Source organism: Filicampus tigris, chromosome 9 (assembly GCF_054856515.1).
Source record: "Filicampus tigris isolate MCC_2025a chromosome 9, RoL_Ftig_1.0, whole genome shotgun sequence".
NCBI classification, from domain to species: Eukaryota; Metazoa; Chordata; class Actinopteri; order Syngnathiformes; family Syngnathidae; genus Filicampus; species Filicampus tigris.
This window is the reverse complement of record NC_141225.1, coordinates 2249187-2273488: the sequence shown is the minus strand read 5'-3', so window position 1 is coordinate 2273488 and position 24302 is coordinate 2249187. Positions and strand designations below refer to the sequence as shown.

Here is a 24302-nt window from a genome sequence, read left to right as displayed (position 1 = left end):
TTTTAGGGCCTTCACTCTCTGTGTCACCTTTTTATGTCTTCAGAACCCACAAGTGCTCCTACCGAGTTGCGCATTTCAAAGGTGGACAGTACCAAAGGAAACATCCACTGGAAGCCTGTGAACCAGGATTCAGTCCGGGGAGAATTCAAGGAGTACAGAGTGAGGCTGGCACCAATTCAATAAGCGCAGACTATTGATTATTTCGTTCTCCTGGCACTCCCAAACCTTTAAATCTCCCTTTCTCTGCAACGTGTCCCTTCTAGCTCTACTACTGGCGTGAGGCCAGTCTTGTCCCTGGTCTGGTGTTTAGTAAGGAGAACAAGACCAAAGGTTACTACACCACCATGGCCGAGCCGTCAGCCATCCTCAGTAACCTTGTGCCCTTTTCACGGTACACGATGTTTATGGTTGTAGCCAACAATCGTTATGAAGGTCCACCTAGCAACACTGTTGAATTCAGCACAAAGGAAGGAGGTAATGAATTTAAGTTTTTAATTTATACAGTATAATGTATATGTACTGTATTTAAAATGTCTTCTTACCACATGGAGTAGTGCAACTCAAAGCATTAGATTAGGATTTTTTTTCTTGCAAATGTGTAAATTTATTGTCTCCACATATACCGGTACATATTTAACACATTAGGTTGTTGTTTGGAATCCAGTAAAGAAAAACATTTATAAAAAGGGTTAAAATGGAATATGGGGTGTTCTTAAAACGCTTTAGGGGTGTCACACTTTTTTTTTTTTGTGGGACACATTGTTGGTATGGTTTCACTCAGAGAGTCATTAAGACTGAAACCAGAAACCATTTCATCACCTCATCATAGTATTACATACACACAGCAAATTGATGTACAGTATAACAAGTTGTTCAAGTTACTGTAAGAATGGTTTTGAGTTTGACACCTGTGATCTACTCCACCTACTCTGCTTGGTAAAGCCTCACATTCACCTATTCATATTCATACGCCAAAGGGCAGCTGCTGCCATCCAATGCGCTGCCAGGCCCGCTGGGAGCAAATTAGGGTTCAGTGCCTTGCTCAAGGACACTGCATCAGTGGACAGTCAGGGCGAAGATTTGAACTGGTGACCCTTCAATCACTGTCTTTAACATTTACATATTGAATGCATTTCACTGCTGACATACTGTTAGCATATTGTCGCTGTCCTGTGAAAAACACTTACGTCCTTTTTTGGCATTTTTCTTATTTTTACGTGAATGGAGTTTCCGCGTTACAGACATTGCATTAAATGGGAATGTTTTTAAAAATTCCAAAGTCGTACATGAGTTTTTCACCAGACAGCGAAGATATACTGTAAATGTGGCATCTTTATTTCAGTTGTGATGGTAACTACTGGAGTTTCATAACCTATTCAACATCCTTTTCTTTCTGTGTGTGTTTGTGAATGTGTAGTGCCTGATGCTCCCAGTTTTTTCAGGATCAAGCGAAGAGGTTTTGATTCCATTCACCTGGAATGGGACAAACCTCTGGAACCAAATGGCCTTCTGATTGGATACCAGCTTAAATACCAAACAGGTTCAGCATTTTACTTTTGTATTCAAATTTTATTTGTCAGTAAACAGTTTGTTTTTGTTAATTGCACATTTAAAATGACATTCAGAATGAAAACATGGACAAAATTGTTGGTACACCTCTGTTAATTAAAGAAAAGTAAATGAATGAATGAATGAATTTGAACAAGTAGATGTAGACAACACAAGGCATCACCAAGAAAAAAAATAATTAAAATAAAATAAAAAAAACATAGCATCATGTTCAATAGCAAAACAAAACCAAAATCACGTTTTACAGTCAGTGGTGAATTAACATGTTCAAAAGGGGGTGGAAAGAATTTATTTAATCCCACCCCGTATTACAACAATACAGTTTGCTTACTGTAATTTCCTGTAAAACAAAAACAACAAAACACAGAAATTCTACGTCATTAGCATCTGCACAATTATTTTTTCTCATAATTCAAAAAGATAATTTCTTTGTATTTCTTCCTAAACTGATTCAAACTTAAACATTGTTTTAAGTGTGAATGTAATTTATTCCATAATTTCATAATAATGGAAACACGAAAACCTTTTATAATTGTTTGGAATTTTGGAAGAGTAAATTTATGATCGTTGCTCCTGAAGCTCCTGAAGAGACTATGTTGTGTATGAAAATGTTTTTGAATAATTTTAGGCAAGGAATTCTGTTGTACCTTGAACATTATTTGGGCTGAATGGTAATCTACCAGATTGTTGAATTTAATTACTTTTGATTTCAAGAACACTATATTAGTATGGTCAAGATAACCAGATTCATAAATGATTCTTATTGCTTTTTTCTGAAGATTGATTATTGAAGTAACTGAACTTTTGTAAGTACTTTCCCATATTTCTGCACGGTAACTAAGATAAGGTAAGACCAGGGAACAATATAATACATGCAGTGATTTGTAATCCCAAAAATACTTGAATTTATACATGATAGAAATACTGTGTGACACTTTCATGTCAATATGTTTCACATGATGTTTCCATCGAATTTGATTGTCAATTATTACTCAAGAAATTTAATTCTTTCCACTACTTCACTGATCGTTCCATTTATTTGTAATTGTACATTTGATTGCTTAGCATGCCAACCAAATATCACCATCTTAGTGTACTCAAACTCAAAGTTGTTTTATGTAAAGCACTTTGAGTTGTCTTGTGCATGAAATGTGCTACACAAATAAACTTGCCTAGCCTTGCCTTGCCTTTCACTCACGCACGTGTGTGTATGTGTTTGTGTGTTCAGCCAATGGATCGAGAGATGGTCGACCTCGTCTTGAGACTTTCCTTCCAAATGTAACTGAGTTCACACTCCGTCTTCCTGATCGATCAACCCGCTACAATTTCTACCTGTCAGCGCTCACCCAGGTGGGAGCAGGGGAGATCTTTGTTGAGGAATCCCCCTTCTTTGCCAACGAAGGTTAGTGTTTCTCTGTGGTCTTGTCCTAGTTAGCTAATAACAAAACCAAAGACACAACTATTGGTCTTATCTCTACTGTACACACTCAAGACAAAGTCACTAAGTTATTGTAAACAGCTGAAAGTGCACCAGTGCATCGGTTTTTCACTTCCTGTGACAAGTGTGTTATGAGTTCCTTTCTTTTTAAATGAATTGGTAAAGCGTGTGGAGAATCAGGTCGAGCCCAAAACTCGTAACTGTTGTGTAATGGTTTGCTGTCATACTTTCACTTTGATGTGCCCTGCGACTGGCTGGCGACCAGTTCGGGGTGTAGTCTGCCTTCGCCCATTGACGGCTGGGATAGGCTCCAGCAACTCCCCGCGACCCTATATAGGATAAGCGGTTTGGAAGATGACATGACATGACTTTCACTTTGAAGGTCGGAAATAGGAGTGGAGGGGAAGTAACCCGTTGCAATTCCACCTGGCATTTTTACCTGAACGCCTAAAAAGGTGCATCCAAAGTAAATTTGAAGCTGTACTTGAACCTTTTGGAGTCTCTTTTTGAAGATAACACTTTGAATTTTTCTCCTCAACTATCAGAATCTTTTTAAGTGCTACTGGCACTGAATTATGGAAGTTTGAAGACAGAAAAGAGGCAGATTTTATGTCCGCCTATTTTTTTTTCTTCAAAAAGTTTTACTAAGGGCATGTCCAGGCGAACCAAAAGTGTGCCATTTGTGTGATCCAATTGCAACCATGTTCACATACGTAGGGGAAAAGGCTGCTATTGTGGAATGCTTCAACAATCATGAGTTCTAATGAAAAGTAAGACTTGGCTCTATCATATCCTACATCCAGATTAAAAAAAAACACAAAAAAATCAAAGAAGGTGACGCGATATGACGTGCGCTCTGACGCACTGCCCTGATGTCGCTGCCGGCGGCTTTGAAAGTATGTGTTACGCAAGGTGTTTGTTTTTGTTCATAAGAGTTTCCATGTTTGTTTTTTTTTAAAGGATTTCATTGGCCGTTGAATGCGTTAATCACCATCTTAGCAAGTTTGGTTGTGACTGCAAACACCACTGACGAATCGTCCATATGCAGGGGTGGTACTATTTACGCACATAATTTGTTCATTGGCTGTTGTTGAACTCCTGACACGGGAAACATCTGTTTATTGGATCGAGTACCGGTAAGCAATCAATCAAACATAAGGTCCAGCCTATGTTTTGAAATCTCGTGTGGCTAAATCGTCAAAGCTAACTCAATCTATGATAGAAAATATGTACAAAATATGCTTACCTGATAGCAACATGTAACGGTTGGAGCAGCTAATAACCTGGCTTCATGGATGTCAGGCTTGTTGTGGACTAACTATATTACTGGAATACTTTTACTGGACCCTTGTCGATGTAACATGAACATTTCTGATGGATTATGAAATTGTGTCAGACATTTGAGGCTGAAATGGTGAGTTCCATAATTTTGGTGTATTAGCGATTGTTTTTACTTAAATGCTCGCTGAGCCTGCAGATATGATTATATCTTATAATGTTTGGTATCATTCGAATCTGCGGAAACTCAGTTTTCTAACCATATACAACATGCCTGGGAATGCTTCGAAATTATTCTGTATATAGACGACACGAAAACCCACCCGTGGGCCGATGGAATTGCAACGGTTTTTACCCTATCTTAGCGAATACAGCTAGACAAGGATTTGACCTTAGAGAAAGCTGTTAATTTGACAAGGCAGTCAGAAGTGATTAAGACACAGCAGACAGACCTCAGAGAAGATGCAAAAGCTGCCATAGATGCAGTGACCACAACAAAATACAAGAAACAAAAACAGTACACACCAAAGAAAGAACAAAAATATGCCCACGAAGAGAAAAACTGCAACAGTCCAGCAATGTTTTAGGTGTGGAAAGTCCCCATTACATGGAAAATCCCAGTGCCCAGCAAAGGATCTGACATGCCACACGTAAAAAAAAAGGACACTACAGCAAAGTGTGCAGATCAGCTAAATTTATACACATGGTGGATACTGGTACAGGAAAATCAGACGAAGCATGTCCCTTGTTGTTGTTCCACAGAAGCAGATGTCTCAGCTATTTCAGTACAAACGTATCACATCATTGCTGATTGTGACGCCGTACTTACAGAGACGGACAGGCCTTTGATTGGCCCGGGTGACACAGCACTCTCAGTAATAGGCAAATACTGTACATAGCATCAATGTGTGTGGGTAAGCAGGTGATTCAAGGAACCGTGTATGTAATAAAGGGTCTACAAGTAGTTTTGTTAAGTAGACCGGCAAGCGTGAAACTCAACCTTGTTCTAGAGCAGATAGCATCGACAAGGAATTGTTGGCTGAGTCGTACCTCAAACTGTGTCAAGGTCTAGGCATGTTGGAGCAGCCATACACCAACATGCTTAGACCTGATGCAAAGCCATTTTCATTAGCAACGCCCAGAAGCGTTCCCATTCCCTTACTAGGCAAAGTGAAAGAGGAGTTAGAGAAAATGGAAAAAATGGGAGTAATTTCAAAGGTGGGAGAGCTAACGGTGTGGTGTTCGGGTATGGTCCTGGTGCTGTCAAAAAATGGCTCTGCGTATTTGCGTCGACGTCACTCGTCTGAACGAAGTAGTCTGCAGAGAGAAATACATCCTTCCTTCTGTGGAGCACACTCTCGGATCACTCGCAGGCGCACAAGTCTTCAGCAAATTGGACGCAAATCGAGGATTATGGCAAATCCCGTTGTCCCCAGACTCAGCGAAATACACAACGCTCATAACATCGTTTGGACGTTTTCACTTCAACAGGTTACCTTTTGGTATTGCCTCAGCACCTGAACATTTCCAGCGGCGAATGTCCATGATTCTCGACGGGCTGCAAGGTGTGGTCTGTCATTTGGATGATGTTCTTGTGTGGGGAAGAGACCAAGAGGAACACGACTCTAGACTTCATGAAATGCTGCACAAGCTACAGGCAACCGGTGTCACACTAAACATGGACAAGTGTGAACTGAGTCGAGCAGAAGTAACGTTTTTGGGACACATCCTGTCTGCAAAGGGTGTGCGGCCGGATAAAGTCAAATTTGTGAAGGAGATGAAAGAACCAACGAACATAAGTGAACTTCTGAGCGTCCTAGGGATGGTAAACCAACTAGGGAAGTTCATCCCAGCGCTGGTGGAATAGGACAAAGCACTGAGGGACCTCCTGTCTAAGAAGAATCAGTGGCTTTGGAGCCAAGCGCAACAACAGGCGTTTGACTGACTTAAGGATGACCTAACGTCGACTCCGGTTTTGACACTCTACAACCCCAATATGGAGCTGAAACTGTCAGCGGAGGCGTCGTCGTACGGACTTGGAGCGGTTCTGCTGCAAAAGGAGGGAGATGAGTGGAGACCCGTTGCGTTCGCATCACATTCCTTGACGGACACGGAACAGAGGTACACGCAAGTGGAAAAAGAAGCGTTGGCACTGACATGGGCTTGTGAAAGATTCAGAGACTTCCTGATAAGGAGACGTTTTTCCCTTGAGACTGATCATAAACCATTAGTTAGTCTGTTAGGTTATCAGACTGTTAGGTTAAGGAATGACAAGATGTAACCAGCAGGCCAGAGAAGAGGTGTGGTTGCCGGGCCTGAGTAGCCAACTGAAAGAGATGATAACAAATTGCACAACATGCATCAAAGAACGAGCCAACCCGGTTGAGCCGCTGTTGCCCAGCGAGCTTCCAGAGAGACCGTGGCAAAAAGTGGCAGCAGACTTGTTCACTTTTGACAATTCAAACTATCTTCTAGTAGTGGACTACTACTCGCGTTATGTGGAAATTGCTAAATTAACGCCTACTAAATCTGAGGATGTGATCGTGCATTTAAAGTCTATATTTTCTAGACATGGTACCCCTGAGCTGTTCTATAGCGATAATGGGCCCCAATTTGCAGGTCAACAATTTGCAGATTTTTCAAACAAGTATGGATTTAAGCACATTACTAGTAGCCCAAGATTTGCTCAGAGTAATGGGGAGGCAGAGCGTCATGTTCAAACTGTGAAACGCATGCTGAAAAAAGCTAGTGACCCCTATCTTGCGCTCCTATTATATAGAGCTACACCACTGGCTAATGGCTACAGCCCCGCCCAGTTGCTTATGGGCCGGCGACTTCCAACACCGGTCCCCCAATGCCCTTCTTTACTCCGTCCAGACTTGCCTGATAATGCTATTGTTGTACGGACGGAGAGGGAAAAGACAGTAAAGGACACAGCAGTGGTCAACAGGAGACATAGTGTGAGGAATCTACGTCAACTCGAACCAGGACAGCCAGTGTGCATCACAGATACAAAGGTACCATTTTGTCAGCTCATGCAACTATCGCAATAGCAATATCTGGTACAAAGTCCTAAAGATGCTGTTAGGAGAAACAGACGACATCTTGTTCCCATGACAGAGGACGTTGGTGACTGTCAAGTTCCATATCCTTTATCTACACCTGAGGTATCCTCTTCAACGTCACCAGAAAGTTCAGAATGTCTGAAACAGTCAGAAAACACCTTTATACCAGTCCCCACCAGAACTAGGTTTGGCAGAGAGGTGATAAAACCCCAGAGACTGGACTTGTAGAGAGAGAGAGAGAAGAAAAAAAAAGAAAGCATTACAACCAAAATAGTTATAAGACACTTATATTTTCCAAGAGTTGAGGTGTGCAAATGTATACTGTGTTCTTTCGAAAGTAACACTTGGAAGAAAAAAACATATTTTTATGGCACCAGTGTATTATTTTTTTTGTCTTTCGAAAAAAAAGGGAGATGTTGTGTAATGGTTTGCTGTTATACTTTTATTTTGAAGGCCGGAAATAGGAGTGGCGGGGAAGTGTGAAATATAAATAAATAAGCAACTTGCTGGAAAGCGAACGACTTCTTGCCCTCCGTTGGACCCACACATTTATACATACGACAGTAACTGTAATAGTGATTCAATCAGAAGCACTGATGGACAGACTGAGGAAAGCAGGAAATACTCACTCTAATGTTTGTGTTCTTTTTTCACAACATTCTCTTGCTCCTTACATTTTTCCATGCTGTGATGTCTCTCATGGTTATGCTGAAGCACTGAGTTTGGGATGTCAATTACCATCCTGTCTTCATATCTGCACATATACAGTATGATGGGACACTCCCTGTACTTGTATCAAAGGATCTTTTGCAGTCTCCTATACATTCTATTTCCCTGGCATGCAAATGAGCCTAATGTCACAATGCTGCAAGGCCATCAACGTGCTGCATTTGTGGTGAAAAGTCATTGGGTTTCCTTTTAAAATGAATGAGTGCTTTGTGGTCCCTGCTGAAAATGTCGGCAATCCATACAATGAAACCCAGTCAGTCCAGATGGTAACAGTCAGCTCACAAGGTAGAAAATGGCCGCTGTGGCAGGCAGTCTCCTCCAAAGAAAGCAAATAAAGTAAACCAAAATGTAGGTGCATCAAGCAGCCGGGAGTATCAAACTGCAATTTAATTTGCGGCCATCACTCGCTCCTTGTTGAATGCCTGCAGACGTCGCTTTGGGAGTCTCAAAGGTGAAGGTCTCCTTCCTGTGCAAAACTTGCAGTCAGGAAGTGAAAAGAAGCCTGAATTCAACTCATTTTTGGTCAAGAGCTTGTTTGACTTTGTTAAAAGAAGCTGGCCTCCTTTCAGTGGCAGCAGCACTGATATCTGGGTATACACGGAGCACATTGTCTCCGAATTTCAGCTCATGTTGCCGGATCCAGGGGAGCGCTCACTTGAAAATGATGAAAATGGACCACCAAGGGCCTAGGCCTTCAATTCCGGTCCAGGTTTAAGGACCAGAGAGTGTTATGCTCTCTCAAGCGCCGGTGGATTAGAGAGCACTTCGGGGCCAAAGTTTTTCATCCGCAACTCGGATATAAACTCAGTCGGGTCTCTGCCCTTTTCACTTCCCTCGGCAACATTAGTTATCAGGAGGTTGACCTTCGAGACCTATTATCAAAGTCCTCAAGCCGGTCTTGTTGCAATTTATTGAGGGCTTCAAGTCGCTGCACCTTTGTCTCCGTTCTCACAATGCGCTCAAAGTTCTTCCCAGTTTCCGTTGCCGTGAGGCAGACAATATCCAGTTGGACATCAAGAGGCTCATGGATAGCGCACCCTGGGAGATGGAAGAGTCATCAGCGTCAGAGCTACCAACAACCACTTTTGCTAGTTTGCTAACACCTGTAGCCGTGCTTGCCTGAGTGACTGGACAACTTGGTGTAGCGCTTGTTTTAGGCTTTAAACCACTCATTGCATTGTCAATAACAGACTTCACCTCTATACCGTTGAATAATGCTCTCTTCACTAACACTTGTGGTGTTTAAGAAGAAAATGTATGAAGTTCAGCCGGGAGACCCCTCTATACCTCTTATGAGGTAATCACCGTAACCCATTACACAATTTTTGACCCCACCCCCAAATAAGAAAAAAAGAAGGGAGAAATTTACCAAAACAAAGAATATTTTTTAAAATATTGGGGGGGAATGCAAATAGGTGAATATGCGGGGCCGAACCAAGAGTATGTGGGGGTCCACTGTAATACCTGGTACTGACAAACTGTTGCACTGATGCATGCTGAGACCAAAAATAATAAAATGTGAACATTTCATTGTACTTTATCTGACATTATTGATTTGAATAAGTCTTATTCCATATTGAGTAACAGAAGCAGGTAGCACCTTAAACCTTTTGTGGGAAATGCTTTTTACATGTTCTGGTTCATTATACTCAAAAACTATGAAAGGTTATCATCCAAGAATCCAGAGACTTAGGTTCACAAATCCGAACACATCTTAAGAACCACCCCGCTAGTAGTTCCCACAAATGGGACTAGGCTGGAACAAAGGGAGCCAAGCTACAGTACATAAGGGGACTGTGTGAATGTGAGGATATTTGTTTGCAAAATGATAGCTCGTTCACCAACTTCTGTCCAACACATCCCCTCCTCATTGTCTCTTCTGTTCTCTGTGTTGGCAGAAAACTTTACTGATGCTACAGGTCTAGGTAATAGAGAATTAAGAACATGTCTGCCTGTTCCCACCTCCGTCCTCCATGTCTCATTTTATATCTGTTCATCTCAGGACATAGCAGCAGTGCAGTCCATTTGTTTTTTTTGTTGTTTTTTTTAACAGAAGATGTTCGGTGCTTGCAGTTAAAGTAAAATGTCAACAAACAGCCACATATATTTAACCTCACTTATTGCCGCATTAATTTTCATGCAAATATCCTGTGTCCAGAAATAAATAAAGTAACATGTATGGAGGCATAACCATGTGATGCAAATCTGAGTAACCAATAACAAACTGACATTACTTGTATGCTAATACAAGTCTAGCTCAATTTATTCTCTGAAATGCTAACACAATGAAAACCTACAGTACATAAAGTATACAAAGTTTAATTTGAAAAGAATAAAAAACACGTCTGAACCTCGAATATATATATTCGACATTATTTATGAAATGTTTGTTTGAAAATAAGCCCCCGTCAATTACATTGCTCCTGGTGACGATGTTAATGCAATAATTAACACGAGACTTGGACTGTGCTGCTGTTTATGCTTTTTTTTTTTTGTTTTTGAATGTCTGTCAACGGGTCTGCCTTCTGATCGCTCCTTCGTTTGGCTTTGTATAAAGCTGTGGTTATTTGCCATCAGGGATCGAATAAGACCATTACAGCAATATTGGCCATATCTTGAATGAATACTATATATGGCACAAAAAGAAGTCAAATTGCATATTTCACAAAATATTTGTGATGTTGCGGTAAATAATTGGTTATTTTTCATCTGTGTTAACAACTTTGAGTCTTCATTGATGCTATCCGTATTCACTGTATGTTGACCTTGGACTTTGTGATTTCTTTGGAACTGATCCCTGATGGTCTACTCTTCCTGTACAATCCTGCAGTACTCCTACTTTTTGCCAACTGCTGCCAGTTAGACTTCTGTCGCAACATCTATTTTTACACAGTTTGTCACTAAATGCAGCTTATAACAGGCATGTTGCTGACTGTGCTTGGAATGGAAGGAAATGTGAAACATTTGAATCTAAGAGGTCCATGGTGGACAGCACATGACTGTCTAGCTCACACACTCACTGGCTTGATTGTTTCGGTTTTTCCATCCTTATCCATCACGTCTATTCACTGTTTCAGTCACACGTGGGGCATTTGACTGAACTGGTTGCATTACTGCTTTGCATCTGCTCCCAAACATGATAATGTCTTCATTGCTTTTGAGCATGCTTGGAAAATATGATGCAAGCATGCTGGCATTTGGGCCCACCATGTAAAAGAGAGATTTGTGGTGGAATCATTAGTAATTAGAAGCTTTGGTTGCCGGAGATGACCTTAACATCAAGGTACAGTATGAGTCACGGTGATGAACAGTTCATGTTGGAAACTTTGATCAAGGGTATGCAATTTGAATTAGCCACATCTGCAGAAAAGACAAGAACAAGAATAGAACTTGTAGTTGTATCAGTGTTTCATCTTTGCTGGAAGAGGGAATGATTGTATTAGCGGATTTTATTAACAAACAATCTAACTTAGAGCACAATTCTCAAGAACTTTTCATATGGAATACAACCAAAGAGGCTCAAGTATAAACATCTAATAATAATAATAACAATAATAATAATAATAATAGTATTAATAATAATGATAATAATAATAATACAATTGTTTATGTCGATGTAGAGTGGATATAAAAAGTCTACACACCTCTTTTCAAATGCCATGTTTTTGTGATATAAACTAATGCTACCAAGATAAATCATTTCAAACCTTTTTCTACCATTATGTGACCTGGAACCTGTACAACTCAATTGCAAAAAAAATAAAATAAATAAAAAAGTTAAGAAATTGGCAACCAATTCAGAATGTGCCCTGCCTCTTGCCCCAAGTAAGGTGGGATAAGCTCTACCTCAACCGCAACCCTCCAGAAATCGCTTTTCTGGAAGGTTGTCAATAGGTGAAGTAAACATAAATAACTGAGGTAATGTGCTCTCACACCCTCTTCTACATTTGGCTGTGTTCAGAACCAATCGCATTCAAACTCAACTCACTTATAAATGGGAGTCAGTAAACACCTGTCACCATTTAAAAGTCCTCTAATTAGCCCCTCAAAAAGTTCAGATGTTCTAAAATGCATTTCCTGACATTTTTGTATACATCTTGGAGCACAAGTCATGGTCCACAGAGAGCTTCCATAGCATGAAATGGATTTCATTGGTCAAAGGTATCCGGCAGGAGGAGGATTCAAAAGAATGTCCAATGTATTAAATATACTATGGAATACAATGAACACAATGGAGAATATCAAATGGAGAAATTGTTTTCAAGAACTGAATCTCTCTTCAAAATTGATGAAAAGACAAAAAGAAAACTGATCAGGGAGGCTGCCAAGAAGCGGACTGCAACATTGAAGGAGCTGCAGGAATTTCTGTCAAGTAATGGCATTTTTAGGACATGACAACAATCTCACATTTTCTTCATACGGTGTCAAGATGTGTCAAGTCTGGTCTTACAAGAAAAAATATTTAGCAATAACACACTAAAAAGCTCCCAAACCCATGTGGGGAAATGTCTTATAGTCCGATGAAACAAAGATTGAACTATTTGTCCATGATTCCAAAACATATTTTGGGCGCGAATATGACACAGCCGCAGCGTGGGATCGGTTCCCGCTCAGTGACGGTGTCTGTGTGTGCCCTGCGACTGGCTGGCGACCAGTTCGGGGTGGTATAGTCTGCCTTTTGGCCATAGTCAGGTGGGATAGGCTCCAGCACCTCTCCGCAACCCTGTACAGGAAGATGAGATGACACAGCCAATCACTCAAAGCAACACCATCCGACAGTGAAGCATGGTGGTTGGAAGCATCATGCTTTGGAGCTGTTTTTCTTTAGCTGGAACTGGGGCCTCAGTCAAATTGGAGGGAATGAGGAACGGTCTAAAATCAGCCAGTGTTTGCACAAAACCTTCAGTTGAAGCAAAATAATGTCAGGAAAGGCCTACTAGAACAATGTTACTTTACTAGAAGATAATCAGAGGCACTTTAAATCGTGTCAGGTGTGTATCGATGTTAATTCTGGATGTGAACAAGCCACATCTCAAGTTATAAGAGGGTGTGCACACACTGCATCCACATGATCTCAGTTGTTTATTTTGACCTCGCCATTCGCAAGTACTTTTTTGGTCCAATTGAGTTGTACTGGTCACATAGGTCACATTAATGGTGGAAAAAGTTTTGAAATGATTTATCTTGTTCTCATTTTTTACATCACAAAAAAAGGAGCTGTATCAAATATTCTGCCTTGAATAATGAGAGCTGCTGTGCCTCACATTTTGCTCTCCTCATTTACATGTGAGGCTGTGAACAGTTCTTCACAACTGCAAATATACAATCACAATAGTTATTTGTCTCAAATTTGAACATTTTTATAGTTGTAAAGGCAGAATGATAGAGCACTTGTGCTTGTATATTAAACAAGTGGTGTATGATGTGTCTGATATGTATAGTACACAATGTATGTGGGCTTCAATATTTGCAATTTAAAGAGGCAGCATAATGTAATGTCTGTGTTTGTCCACTTGGTGGTAGTGGTACCCAAGTTTCCATCATAACCTAAGTGCACTCTCCTCACAATATTTTGGTTTTGTTTTTTGTAGTGAAATGACTTATAACAGATGTGATTATTTAGTGTAGCATGTGGAGAATCATCTGTTTCCACACCAACCTCGAACAACCGTGCCATGTGTGTACTATGTTAAGTAATATGTTAAGTTCCTTGTGCCTTGTCTTTAACTCTTTGTTCTTTCCCCGCTCCTCCCTTGTAGTTGAGCTTACGGATGCCTCTTTGGCTTCAACTTCCACTGTTACTCCTCTTCCTCTCGCTCCTCTTCCTTCCACTTCTGCTGCTCCTACAACAATTAGTACCTCATCTTCTACTACTCCTACCACTACCACTATTTCAATGTCTACGACGACTGAGACAACTACTACTACCATCGAACAAACTGAGGCAGCCGCCTCCACACCACCTTCTGTGCTGGTCATCAACAAGAATATTGATAAGAATGTGTTCGGTACATTCTATTGTAATTTTCATGGCCTTCATATACAGTGGAACCTCTTGAGTTGAACATGATGCATTGCGGGAAGGTTTTTTTTACCTCTGATTTGTTCTTAAAAAAATCCAGTTTGGAATCATGGAAATACATCATTTAAAAGGTGCCTTTCCATCATAATCTAATTTTCCTCACTGTTTTATGCATAACATATGTGAAAATAAGGCTGTAAACAGTTTTAAGTGTGACATCTATGGAGTTGGTGAATTGAATACAATAGCCGACAGAAGGTAAAAAGGCTTCTAAAACGCTTAGATTTGAATATGACATCATTGTGACATAGCATCGTGACTCATTCAAGTGTGTGCCCACTTTGTGGTTGCTACATGGACAGCATCTAAAATTTTACACAGGACTTGAGGAATAAACTAGTTCAGTTCATTTTGAGGAGAAACTAAACTATTAAGCATTTCTGAGCCAGAGTTGTGCTGTGTTTGGGCACATTTAGTGGAGCTTCCAAAATTTTCACACGCGCCACAAATATCTTTCTGTGTTTTAGCACATTCACAGTTCTCACTCACACACACACACACACACACACACACACACACACACTAATCAATCCCCCTTTGGCGGCAGGGAGGTCGCGCACCAGTGCCACCATTTATGTAGATTTAAAGGGGAAGTCAACCCATAATGTTTCTTAACAAACAATATGTTCTATGAGCCTCCACTAGTCATTCTGATTAATATTGTGTTTGTGAAATATGAGTTAAACAGCAAAATCCATCCGTTTTAGCCATCGGAGGGGCCACTTTCTGTCGACTGAAAATGACATAACAGTTGCTCAGGTAACAACCAATCACGGCTCACCTGTTTTCTGAAGCAGAGTCATGATTGGCTGTTACTTTAGCCCTGAGCAAATGTGATGTCATTTTCAGTCAATGGCAAGTGACAACGTGGCCGCCCACTTAGATGGACAAAAACGTGTGAATTTTACTGTTAAACTCATATTCCACAAACACAGTTATTCAGTATGCCGTGTTTCGAGCCGTGGGGCTGCACAGAACATAATATTGGATGTACAGTGGGTACGGAAAGTATTCAGACCCTTGAAATTTTTCACTTTCTGTGTCATTTGCCAAAATCCAAAAAGTTCATTTTATTTCTTATTAATGTGCGCTCAGCACCCCACCTTGACATAAAAATTCTGAAATGTAGTTATTTTGGGATATTTATTACAAAAGAAAACTGAAATATAATATATTTGCAGCAACCTTCATATTTAACTCACATGCTGGCCATTTCTTCTGATCTTCCTTGAGATGGTTCTGCCCCTTTATTGTAGTCCAGCTGCATTTAATTAAACTGATTGGACTTGATGAGAAAAGGCACACACCTGTCTATATAAGACCTTAAAACTCACATTCAGAGAAAATGAGAATCATGAGGTCGAAGGAGCTGCCCAGTGTGATCAGAGACAGAATTGTGGCAAGGCACAGATCTGGCCAAGGTTACAAAAGAATTTCTGTAGCACTCAAGATTCCAAAGAGCACCGTGGCCTCCATAATCCTCAAATGGAAGATTTTTTGGACGACCACAACTCTTCCTGACCTGGCCGTCCAGTCAAACTGAGCAATTGTGTGAGAAGAGCCTTGGTGGGAGAGGTGAAGAAGAACCCAATGATCACTGTGGCTGACCGCCAGAGATGCTGTGGGGAGATGGGAGAAAGTTACACAGTCAACTATCACTGCCGGGTTTCATGGCAGAGTGGCCCGACGGAAGCCGGAAGCCTCTCCTCAGTGCAAGACACATGAAAGCCCGCATAGAGTTTGCCAAAAAACACATGTTGGACTACCAGACTATGAGAAATAAGATTCTCTGGGAGACCAAGATTGAAGTTTTTGGTGTCAATTCTAAGTGTGGAGAAAACCAGGCACTGCTCATCACCTGCCCAATACAATCCCTACAATGAAACATGGTGGTGGGAGCATCATGTTGTGGGGGTGTTTTTCAGATGCAGCACTGGACGACTGGTTGTGATTGTGAAGGAAAGATGAATGCAGCCAATTACAGAGATATACTGGAGGAAAACCTCTTCCACAGTGCTCAGGACCACAGACTGGGCCGAAGGTTCACCTTTCAACAGGACAATGACTTGAAGCACACAGCTAAAATAACAGAGGAGTGGCTTCAGAACAACTCTGTGACTGTTCCTGACTGGCCCAGCCAGAGCCCTGATCTAAACCCAATTGAGCATCTCTGGAGAGACCTGAAAATGGCTGCGCACCAACGTTCACCATCGGACTTGACAGAACTGGAGAATCCCCAAGGAAGAATGGGAGGGGATCCCCAAATCCATGTGTGAAAAACTTGTTGCATCATTCCCAAGAAGACGCATGGCTGTAATAGCTTAAAAGGGAGCTTCTACTGAATACTGAGCACAGGGTCTGAATACTTATGACCATATGATATTTAAGTTTTTATTTTGTATTATTTAAATAAATATGCAAAAATGTCAGTTTTTTCTGTCAAGATGGGGTGTTGAGTGTACATTAATGAGAATTAAAATGAACTTTTTTGATTTTGGCAAATGGCTGCGATGACACAGAAAGAAAAATTTCAAAGGGTCTGAATAGTTTCCGTACCCACTAAAAGTGAAAATAAAATTAAGAATAAAAAAAAAATAATACAAGTGTAGTGACAAGTTCTAAAAGGTTTGTTAACTGCAAAACAACAATACAGTCTCCTTCAAATTTGAGAAGTGACGAGTATGCAAATGCTTGACTCTTATTGCTTTCAAGTGTGAGTCTGCTTACGTCACATAGCGTCCATATAACTTTCACATAACTTCCATCTTACCTCTTCTCATTCTTCTTACCTTAACACTACTTGTAGGCTCGAATAGATAATGCAAAGAAACAGCAAAAACCATGCATAAAATTATTCTTTTGTTGCTTGGTGAATAAGTACAACACTCTGGAGTCTAATGTGATGTCATACACGATGACTGTTCAAATTCAGACTATAATCCCTGGCAAGAATGATGGAGTCACTGCTCCTGTAGGATGATCATTTAAATTTAATTTTGGAGAAAAAAGGCAAATCATCCATATTCCAATTTTTTTTTATTTAAAATGCCCCTCTTCTGGAATCGCATTTTGTGGTTAAAGAACCACAAGAAAATCAGAAGAAAGGTCAAGAAAAATCAGTCACATTTTTTCAGCAAGTAGATGTCAAACGTATATAGACTCACAAAATTCTGAGGGGGAAAAATTGAGTCTTGAAAAAAAACCTAATCTTGATGGTTAGTCTTTAATCTTCTGAAATCTCATTGATACGGCACCAAATATAAAATATAAGTCCCAGCATACTTTATAGCTTTGCCCAATGCAGATTTGTGATTCATCACTGAATATGACTTTCATCCAGTCATCCACAGTCCATGAATGATTTTCTTTAGCCCACTTCCAGCCTCCTTTGTTTCTGTTTTGGTGTTAACGATGGATTTATTTATTTTTTTGTCATTAAATCCTACTTCTTTTGGGCAGTTTCTTACAGTTTGGTCACCGACATTGACTCCAGTTTCAGCCCATTTGTACCTCATTTGTTTTGTTGTGCATTTTCTATTTTCAAGGTATATTGCTTTACGTTTTCCAGAGCTGGTCATTCCGTGACTATGTGACGGACCGGTCCGTCTATCCGTCACTGGCAGACGCCGTTTTGCTGACGGTTGACGAATGACGGGTAAAATTTTAAAACAGACAGATTAAGCATGGACAGAAACCTCTTTATTTAGTCCACCATTCGTCTGCAGTCCTTCATTAGTCTACTTTACGCAGCAAGGCCTCGATGGCCACGCTGAGCGCGGGGAGGAAAATAGTGAGTTGTTGTTGCTTGGGGGACAGATTTGAATGAGGGACCAGTCTTGTGAACGGGCTTCCAAAGCGCAGTGAGTCACTATTTCTCTTATCATGCAGCGGGGGTGGGCGGTGCTAGTGAAAGCTTTGTCGGACTCGCCGACGGGCGGCCGTGTAAAATTAGAGGCGAACCGGCCTATAGACGGGTAGCATTTTTTTTTATCCCCAACGAAAAAAAGGCAAATGACAGATGACGGAAGGGTACACACACTGCAGATGGATGACGAATAACGGACGCTCAATTTGTAGTAAAATGCCCAGCTCTGACGTTTTCTAGCATGACGCCTTGGGGTTTTCCTTGGTCATTTTGTTTGCGCTTGGTCCAGATTTTAGACACTGCTGACTGGGAACAACCAACATCTTTTGCAACAATCTATAATGTTTTACCTTCTTCAAGAAGTTCATTTATTCTATCCTTTGCTTCATCAGACATCTTTTGTTTTGTAGCCATGATTCACGTCAATTGACTTGGTGCAGCTGCTCTCAAAGTTGTGAGCATTCTGATTTAACTGCTGATTTATTAGCAGATTCGGTCTGATGCAGGTGTTGGTTTTAGAACTGCAAACTAGAAGCTGTTTCCATATTTCTTTCCTCAGAACTGAGTGATTACATATTTTTCCTCTATACTTGCTTTAAAAACAACTGTGACTGACTACAGCAATGATCTTTCTTGCTATTCTTGCAAGAAGGGTGGCATTTTTGCCTTTTCCCTCTAACATTAGTTATTCAAACGATCATCCTTCGTTAGCGTTGCTTCCATAATTTTGGCCAGGGGTTGTATAAGCCTTTTTTAAATAAGACAAAACAAAACAAGGAAAACTTTGACAGTGTTTAAAGGTGTCTGACTTTAAAGGTTCCATTGTCTATACTGTATGTGAAGTGAACTGTCCTCTCTCACCTTAAGAAACAGTAACCATCAGAGTTACATACCAATCAAAACAGAAAAACTACTTCACTGTATTGGAATGAAGCCAGGAATATAGTAATGTAGTCAAAACATTTGAGCCTAATCTTTAGAACAATTGTTTTGGGGTGCACCCCATCATTGTGTAATTGATCTTTTTTCACTCCAATGTCCACTCCAAACTCAGGTAAACATTGCAATTAGTGTAATGGATTGACAAATCCTCTGAAATTTTATTACATTAAGGGTGAGTTCTCAATCCATGAATACACAATTTACTCCTAGATTAGAGTGGACGTTTCTATCTTGATTGAATTCCTTTTTGTAGAAAAACACCTCCATAATGGTACCACCATGCATAGGACTGAATAGCCCCACCCCCGAACCCCCCAAATGAGGATTTGGATCTGTGCCATCACTGACCTTTGACCCTTTACCTCTAACACCCATTATGCAGAGGTCCCTGGGCGAAAGATCTGGAATCTGACGGTGGAGCATAACAGTAACTACGCTAACGTCAGCTGGAGACACAACTTCCCGCCCGGCAGCAGCGAGTTTGTGCTAGAGTTCACACTGGACAGTAAGAATCCAGATCAAGCCCGTTGAAGTTAAAAGCTTGAGCCCAACAAAGACAATGCCATTTGTGAGCTACTAACCTAATTAAAATCAGATATTTGCCAATTTATGCCAAAACATATTGTTGTGAGTTCTAAGCATACTATAATAGATTTTTACTGCAATATATCGTTGCTGACCTGTGAAAAATACTTTTCACCATTTTTTTCTTTTTTTTTCTTTTTTTTTTTACTTTTACGTGAATTGGGTATCTGAGTCACAGACATTCCATTAACGTGAATTTTTTTTTTTAATTTACAAAATTGCACGTACATGTTTCTCACAGGACAGCGACGATATATATATATATACATATATATATATATATATATATATATATATATATATATATATATATATATATTAAAAAGGTTTATACAGTTTGGTTAATAACCAGTTAGATACAGTAGTTAAGTTCGAGGAGGCCACATTAGTACAAATTAGTCAGACATTTTCAAAATAAAATTGCAGTACATTATTACTAAAATGTCTCTATTATTATCGCTATTATATATTACTCTTTTTTTCTTTCCTTTGCTCCAAGTGGCCTATCATCAAACAGCAACAGCAGCAGCACCAAATTACTGTTTAAGCTTATCACACGCAATATATGAAATTCAGGGCTGGGGATAATCACATGACCATAAAAATCACACACAACAGTTGTTCAATGTCATTCTCACTATGAAGTGAATGTGTTATTTTTTTCATGCGTTTAACTTTAAATTTAAATTGTATGTTATATACTGTATATATATATATATATATATATATATATATATATATATATATATATATATATATATATATATATATATATATATATATATATATATATATATATATATATATATATATATACACACATATACACTGTATACACTGTATAGTATATAGATTTGACCGCCTTGATAAGACATGACAGGAATAGACAATGTGCAGTATCAAAACTCAACCATAGAAAATAGTACAGTAAACAATATAATTTAGCCCTAGTTGCTGCACTTTGCTGTACATCATTGTTGTTGTTTGTTCTTACAACCCTAATAATTAAAAAATATGACTTTGTCATGATGTTAAAAAAGCAGATGGTTTATCCTGGCGCAGTCTGCATGCATTTCTCTTTTAGATTCTCCGTCTTTCTTTACCCTTTCATCATTTTAGTGCTAACCTCTTGTGCTAACCTATTGTGAATAAGTGACATGGCCCATCTTCTCTAATCTTGCTTTTTGTGACTTTCTCTTCCTTGAAGTCCAAAATTGCACACATGCTTTTGTTTTTATTTTGTCTTATGCACGTTTTGAGTCTGCTTTTGTCGAATACATGCATCAGCACTCTTTTTATGGAATCATAGAGCTTGTTGTGATTGGATATCCTTGCATGTATATACAGTGTCTATAAAAAGTATTTACCCACTTCACTTTTTTGGTTATATTAGAGCCATAGATGAAATAGATGAAAATTTCCCTTGTTAGTTATGACTGAACCTTAATTGTCGTTGCCTATGGTCAAGTAAAAATGATAAGGCGCACACGTCTGTATAAGATTTTGCAATTGACATTGAGGGCTCTACTTTAGTTGTATGGCGTAAATCCTGTGCGGTCCACCGAGGTGGGTTAGACTTGATGTTAATAATTTCACAGATGAGCGCAGGCCACCGATCTGAGAGAGGGAGGTCTGCGCTGCTATGGGAGTGGTCACAACAACTTAAATCATGGCCAGTCAAAGTGACTCCCCTCATTGCATTTAAATGCGCTATGCTAGTTGAGCACTAGAGTCTCACGGCATGGTGAGGCGCATGTTTATGCCGTGTCGTGGGCACATGGAGATCATTCATTTGCCAGCCCTAGCTGTGCCGCTTAGTGGGGTGATTAAAAAAAATACAATATTGATAATAATAATGTGCTCAGTAAAATCTACAATGATTCAGAGGATTTAATGGACACCGTTCTCATATTTATGAATGAAATATGTCACACACCCATTACACATGTCCGCGGAGCTCTGCATCGCCAGTATGTCTGCCTGGGCCCCGATCAAATTCTCCAACATTACATTAGACTGGCTGTCTACCCTGTGTCGACACTTCGACTTCTGCCACCAAATGGTCACTCCCCGTGCTGCTCCACCATGCCCAGTTTGTTAGAGACCTGTCTGTCAACCTGGCAAACTTTGCGCTCGCACGAAAATAAGGATCGTCTGTGATTGCGCCCGGCCACAGATGCACTGCGTTTGAAAATAGAACCCTGAGTGTCAGAATACAAGCCCAGCCATAATATAAAAAAAATGTCTGCAGACCTCAGAGACAACAGTGGATTAAGGCCTAAATCTGGGTCTCAAAATGATTCGAAGGTCTTAAACAGCACAGTGATTTTTTGTTGTTTATTGTGTTTTGAATGGAAATTAAATTATTTTAAGCCACTGGCTTATGCTTGTAGTTGTAACATAAAAAGTGAAAGCCGTCAATCTATTTTGTAGACATTCCACAGAAGCTCTGTCGTTGTTTTTTGCCAATTCAAACAAACTCTGACCCTCTTTCAAGCATGGAAGAGGGTATGTATTTTTGATGTAGCTGGCCATGTCTTTAATTCTTAATGATGTTAGATTGTGAACAGCACAAGACACAGAGAGTGTGGGGGATGGGAAGGGCTGGGGGCTAAGTGTGGGTAAAATGAGACTGATCTAATGGACTTCCCCACCCCACCCACTGCCCAGCCATCATGCGTGCGTCAAGGTCGTATCTACCGGTAAATGTATTGACTCGAACAGGGAGTGGCCCTTATTGTCTGCCGTTCTACCAGCATCCTTTCCCATAGTGTGACTGAGGAGGTTCGGCAGATTGTGTTTAATTTTTTATAGACATCATCTGTCCCCCATATTACAAAAATGTATAAACACAGGTGTATATGGCACGTTTAATCACAGCTTATTATAAGAACAAAAGGAAGAAATGGCTCAGCAATGTTTTATAGATTTTCATAATTTGTGGTATGTCAAGAAATGTTTATAAGCAGCCATCGTTAAGAATAATATTAAATAAGTACTAAATATACTGTTATTAACATCATTACACAATTAAAAATAAACGATCTTTTTGTTGTAGGTCAGTATTAAATTCAATTAAAGATAAACAGAAATGGCATTTTAAAACAAAAGAAAAAGAAATGACACTTAAAGGTCCTCTTTTTCGTGACAACTTAGCTCAATGCGCAATCTAACTGTGCGCATGAGTGGAGTCTACTTTCTTTTTCGTATTTTTCTCAACTTTGCACATCTAGAATTTGGCGTAAGAAGGCGTTTACGGCTGTTGTGGGATGAAATGTAGCCGGTTGAAGCGCATTCATGCTAGGCAAAGCGCATCTACCAAATTCACAAACACGCTAAAGCAGACTTTCCCTGGCACAAAAATAAGAGTGCACCCGTTTTTACACCGGGCTTAGTCTACTTTCTGTTACCAAATTGTCAGGTGTTGCTCCGTCCATCGGAACACCAAGTGAGGGGCCTCATGGTCCTAAACACGGTAGACATTTGCCCAGGCACGAACATGAAGTTACGGCCATTTCTTCGCCGAGCACACTAAAATAGGGCCCTTAAAGACGAGGTCAACCCAAAAAATGACTTTACAATACTATATTCTACACACCTACACTAGTCAAAACATGGCATTCTGATTAATACTGCTTTTGTGGAATATGACTTAAGCAGTAAAATCCCCACGTTTTTGTCCATGTCAAGGACTGCTGTCTACTGAAAATCACAGTTGCTCGGGGCTCAGATGATGACCAATCATGGCTCAGCTTCAGAAAACAGGTGAACATATTATCATGGAACATATATTTGTAAAGAATTTTTTGGGGTTGACTTCCCCTTTAAACTTACTCGCATTCAAATGAACAAGTGTGCCATTTTTCCAACAACACAAAATTATCTACACACGTCACAATTGTTGCATATTCTTATGGTGAACTCCAAACACAAGTTTGAGATAAAGAATTAATTATGATGTCTAACGATGAGTAAGAAAGATTCAACAATTTTACTCTATTATTAAATTGGTGTATTTATTGATGCTACATGAATTCATGGATGAGGTAGCGGAGTGGCATGTTTTCTATTTTGTTACTTGTGTTTTGCTTTGCTGTTGGATTGGTATTGAAAGGACCATTTCTTCATGAGTTCTGTTGGATAACTTCAACCTGGAAATGGTTGAAAGCATGAAGCATGACATCACCACCTTGTGCTGCCTTCTCCCTTTCACTCCCTCCTCACAGTGTCATGCTCAAGTATTGACCAAGTTATGCTTTTATACTGGAACAATACCATCTCCCCAATGGTGGGCTTGCAAACAATGTTTTGCTTTTTCCAATTCACTCTGTTGGAAACAATGAGATGAGGCACTTTGGATGAATAGAGTCTGATGTCTATTGGTTTTGCTTTGTTGAACACCTGCTCCATTTCCTTGCCCTTTTTGTGATTACCTCTGGAAAATAGTGCCTTTTGGATCAAATGTGCCGCAACAAGAATGTCAGTAAAAATGACCATCACTCACTGGCCACAAGGATTAGAAGTTTCAGAAACATACTGTCATCTTATCTTATGTGTGCATCCTGCATGTATTCCAGAGGGAAATCAGCCTTGGTGATCATGATGATGTGCATCGCACAGTTTTAAATCCCTGAAATATTACTGTCATGAATCAGTCCTGCTTGATCATTTTAAAGCCGTAGTAGTAGGCTTAAGTGTTTAAACGCAACGCCACCCCCCTAGAGTATGATTGGCCCTTTCTTGTGTCTC

The 24302-nt window shown here is 40.0% G+C and overlaps 1 protein-coding gene across 22 annotated transcripts in view; it reads left to right on the top strand.

Moving 5' to 3' along the window:
* nfasca (neurofascin homolog (chicken) a) overlaps positions 1-24302 on the top strand; it is a 155230-nt gene that overhangs the window by 108299 nt on the left and 22629 nt on the right. For 13 of the 22 annotated variants that reach the window (XR_015088036.1, XR_015088035.1, XR_015088037.1 and 10 more), the window contains 7 exons: positions 44-159; positions 264-474; positions 1418-1540; positions 2798-2971; positions 9978-10004; positions 13839-14087; positions 19351-19473. Coding sequence is in view for 18 of the 22 variants with exons in the window: in XM_086039725.1 (XP_085895851.1) it covers positions 44-159; positions 264-474; positions 1418-1540; positions 2798-2971; positions 9978-10004; positions 13839-14087; positions 19351-19473 (1023 nt within the window). In the remaining 4 variants the exon portion in view is untranslated. Of the gene's footprint in view, positions 1-43; positions 160-263; positions 475-1417; positions 1541-2797; positions 2972-9977; positions 10005-13838; positions 14088-19350; positions 19537-23243; positions 24277-24302 lie in introns of those variants that run through there. The other 9 variants (XM_086039735.1, XM_086039740.1, XM_086039738.1 and 6 more) reach the window with 6 other exon arrangements.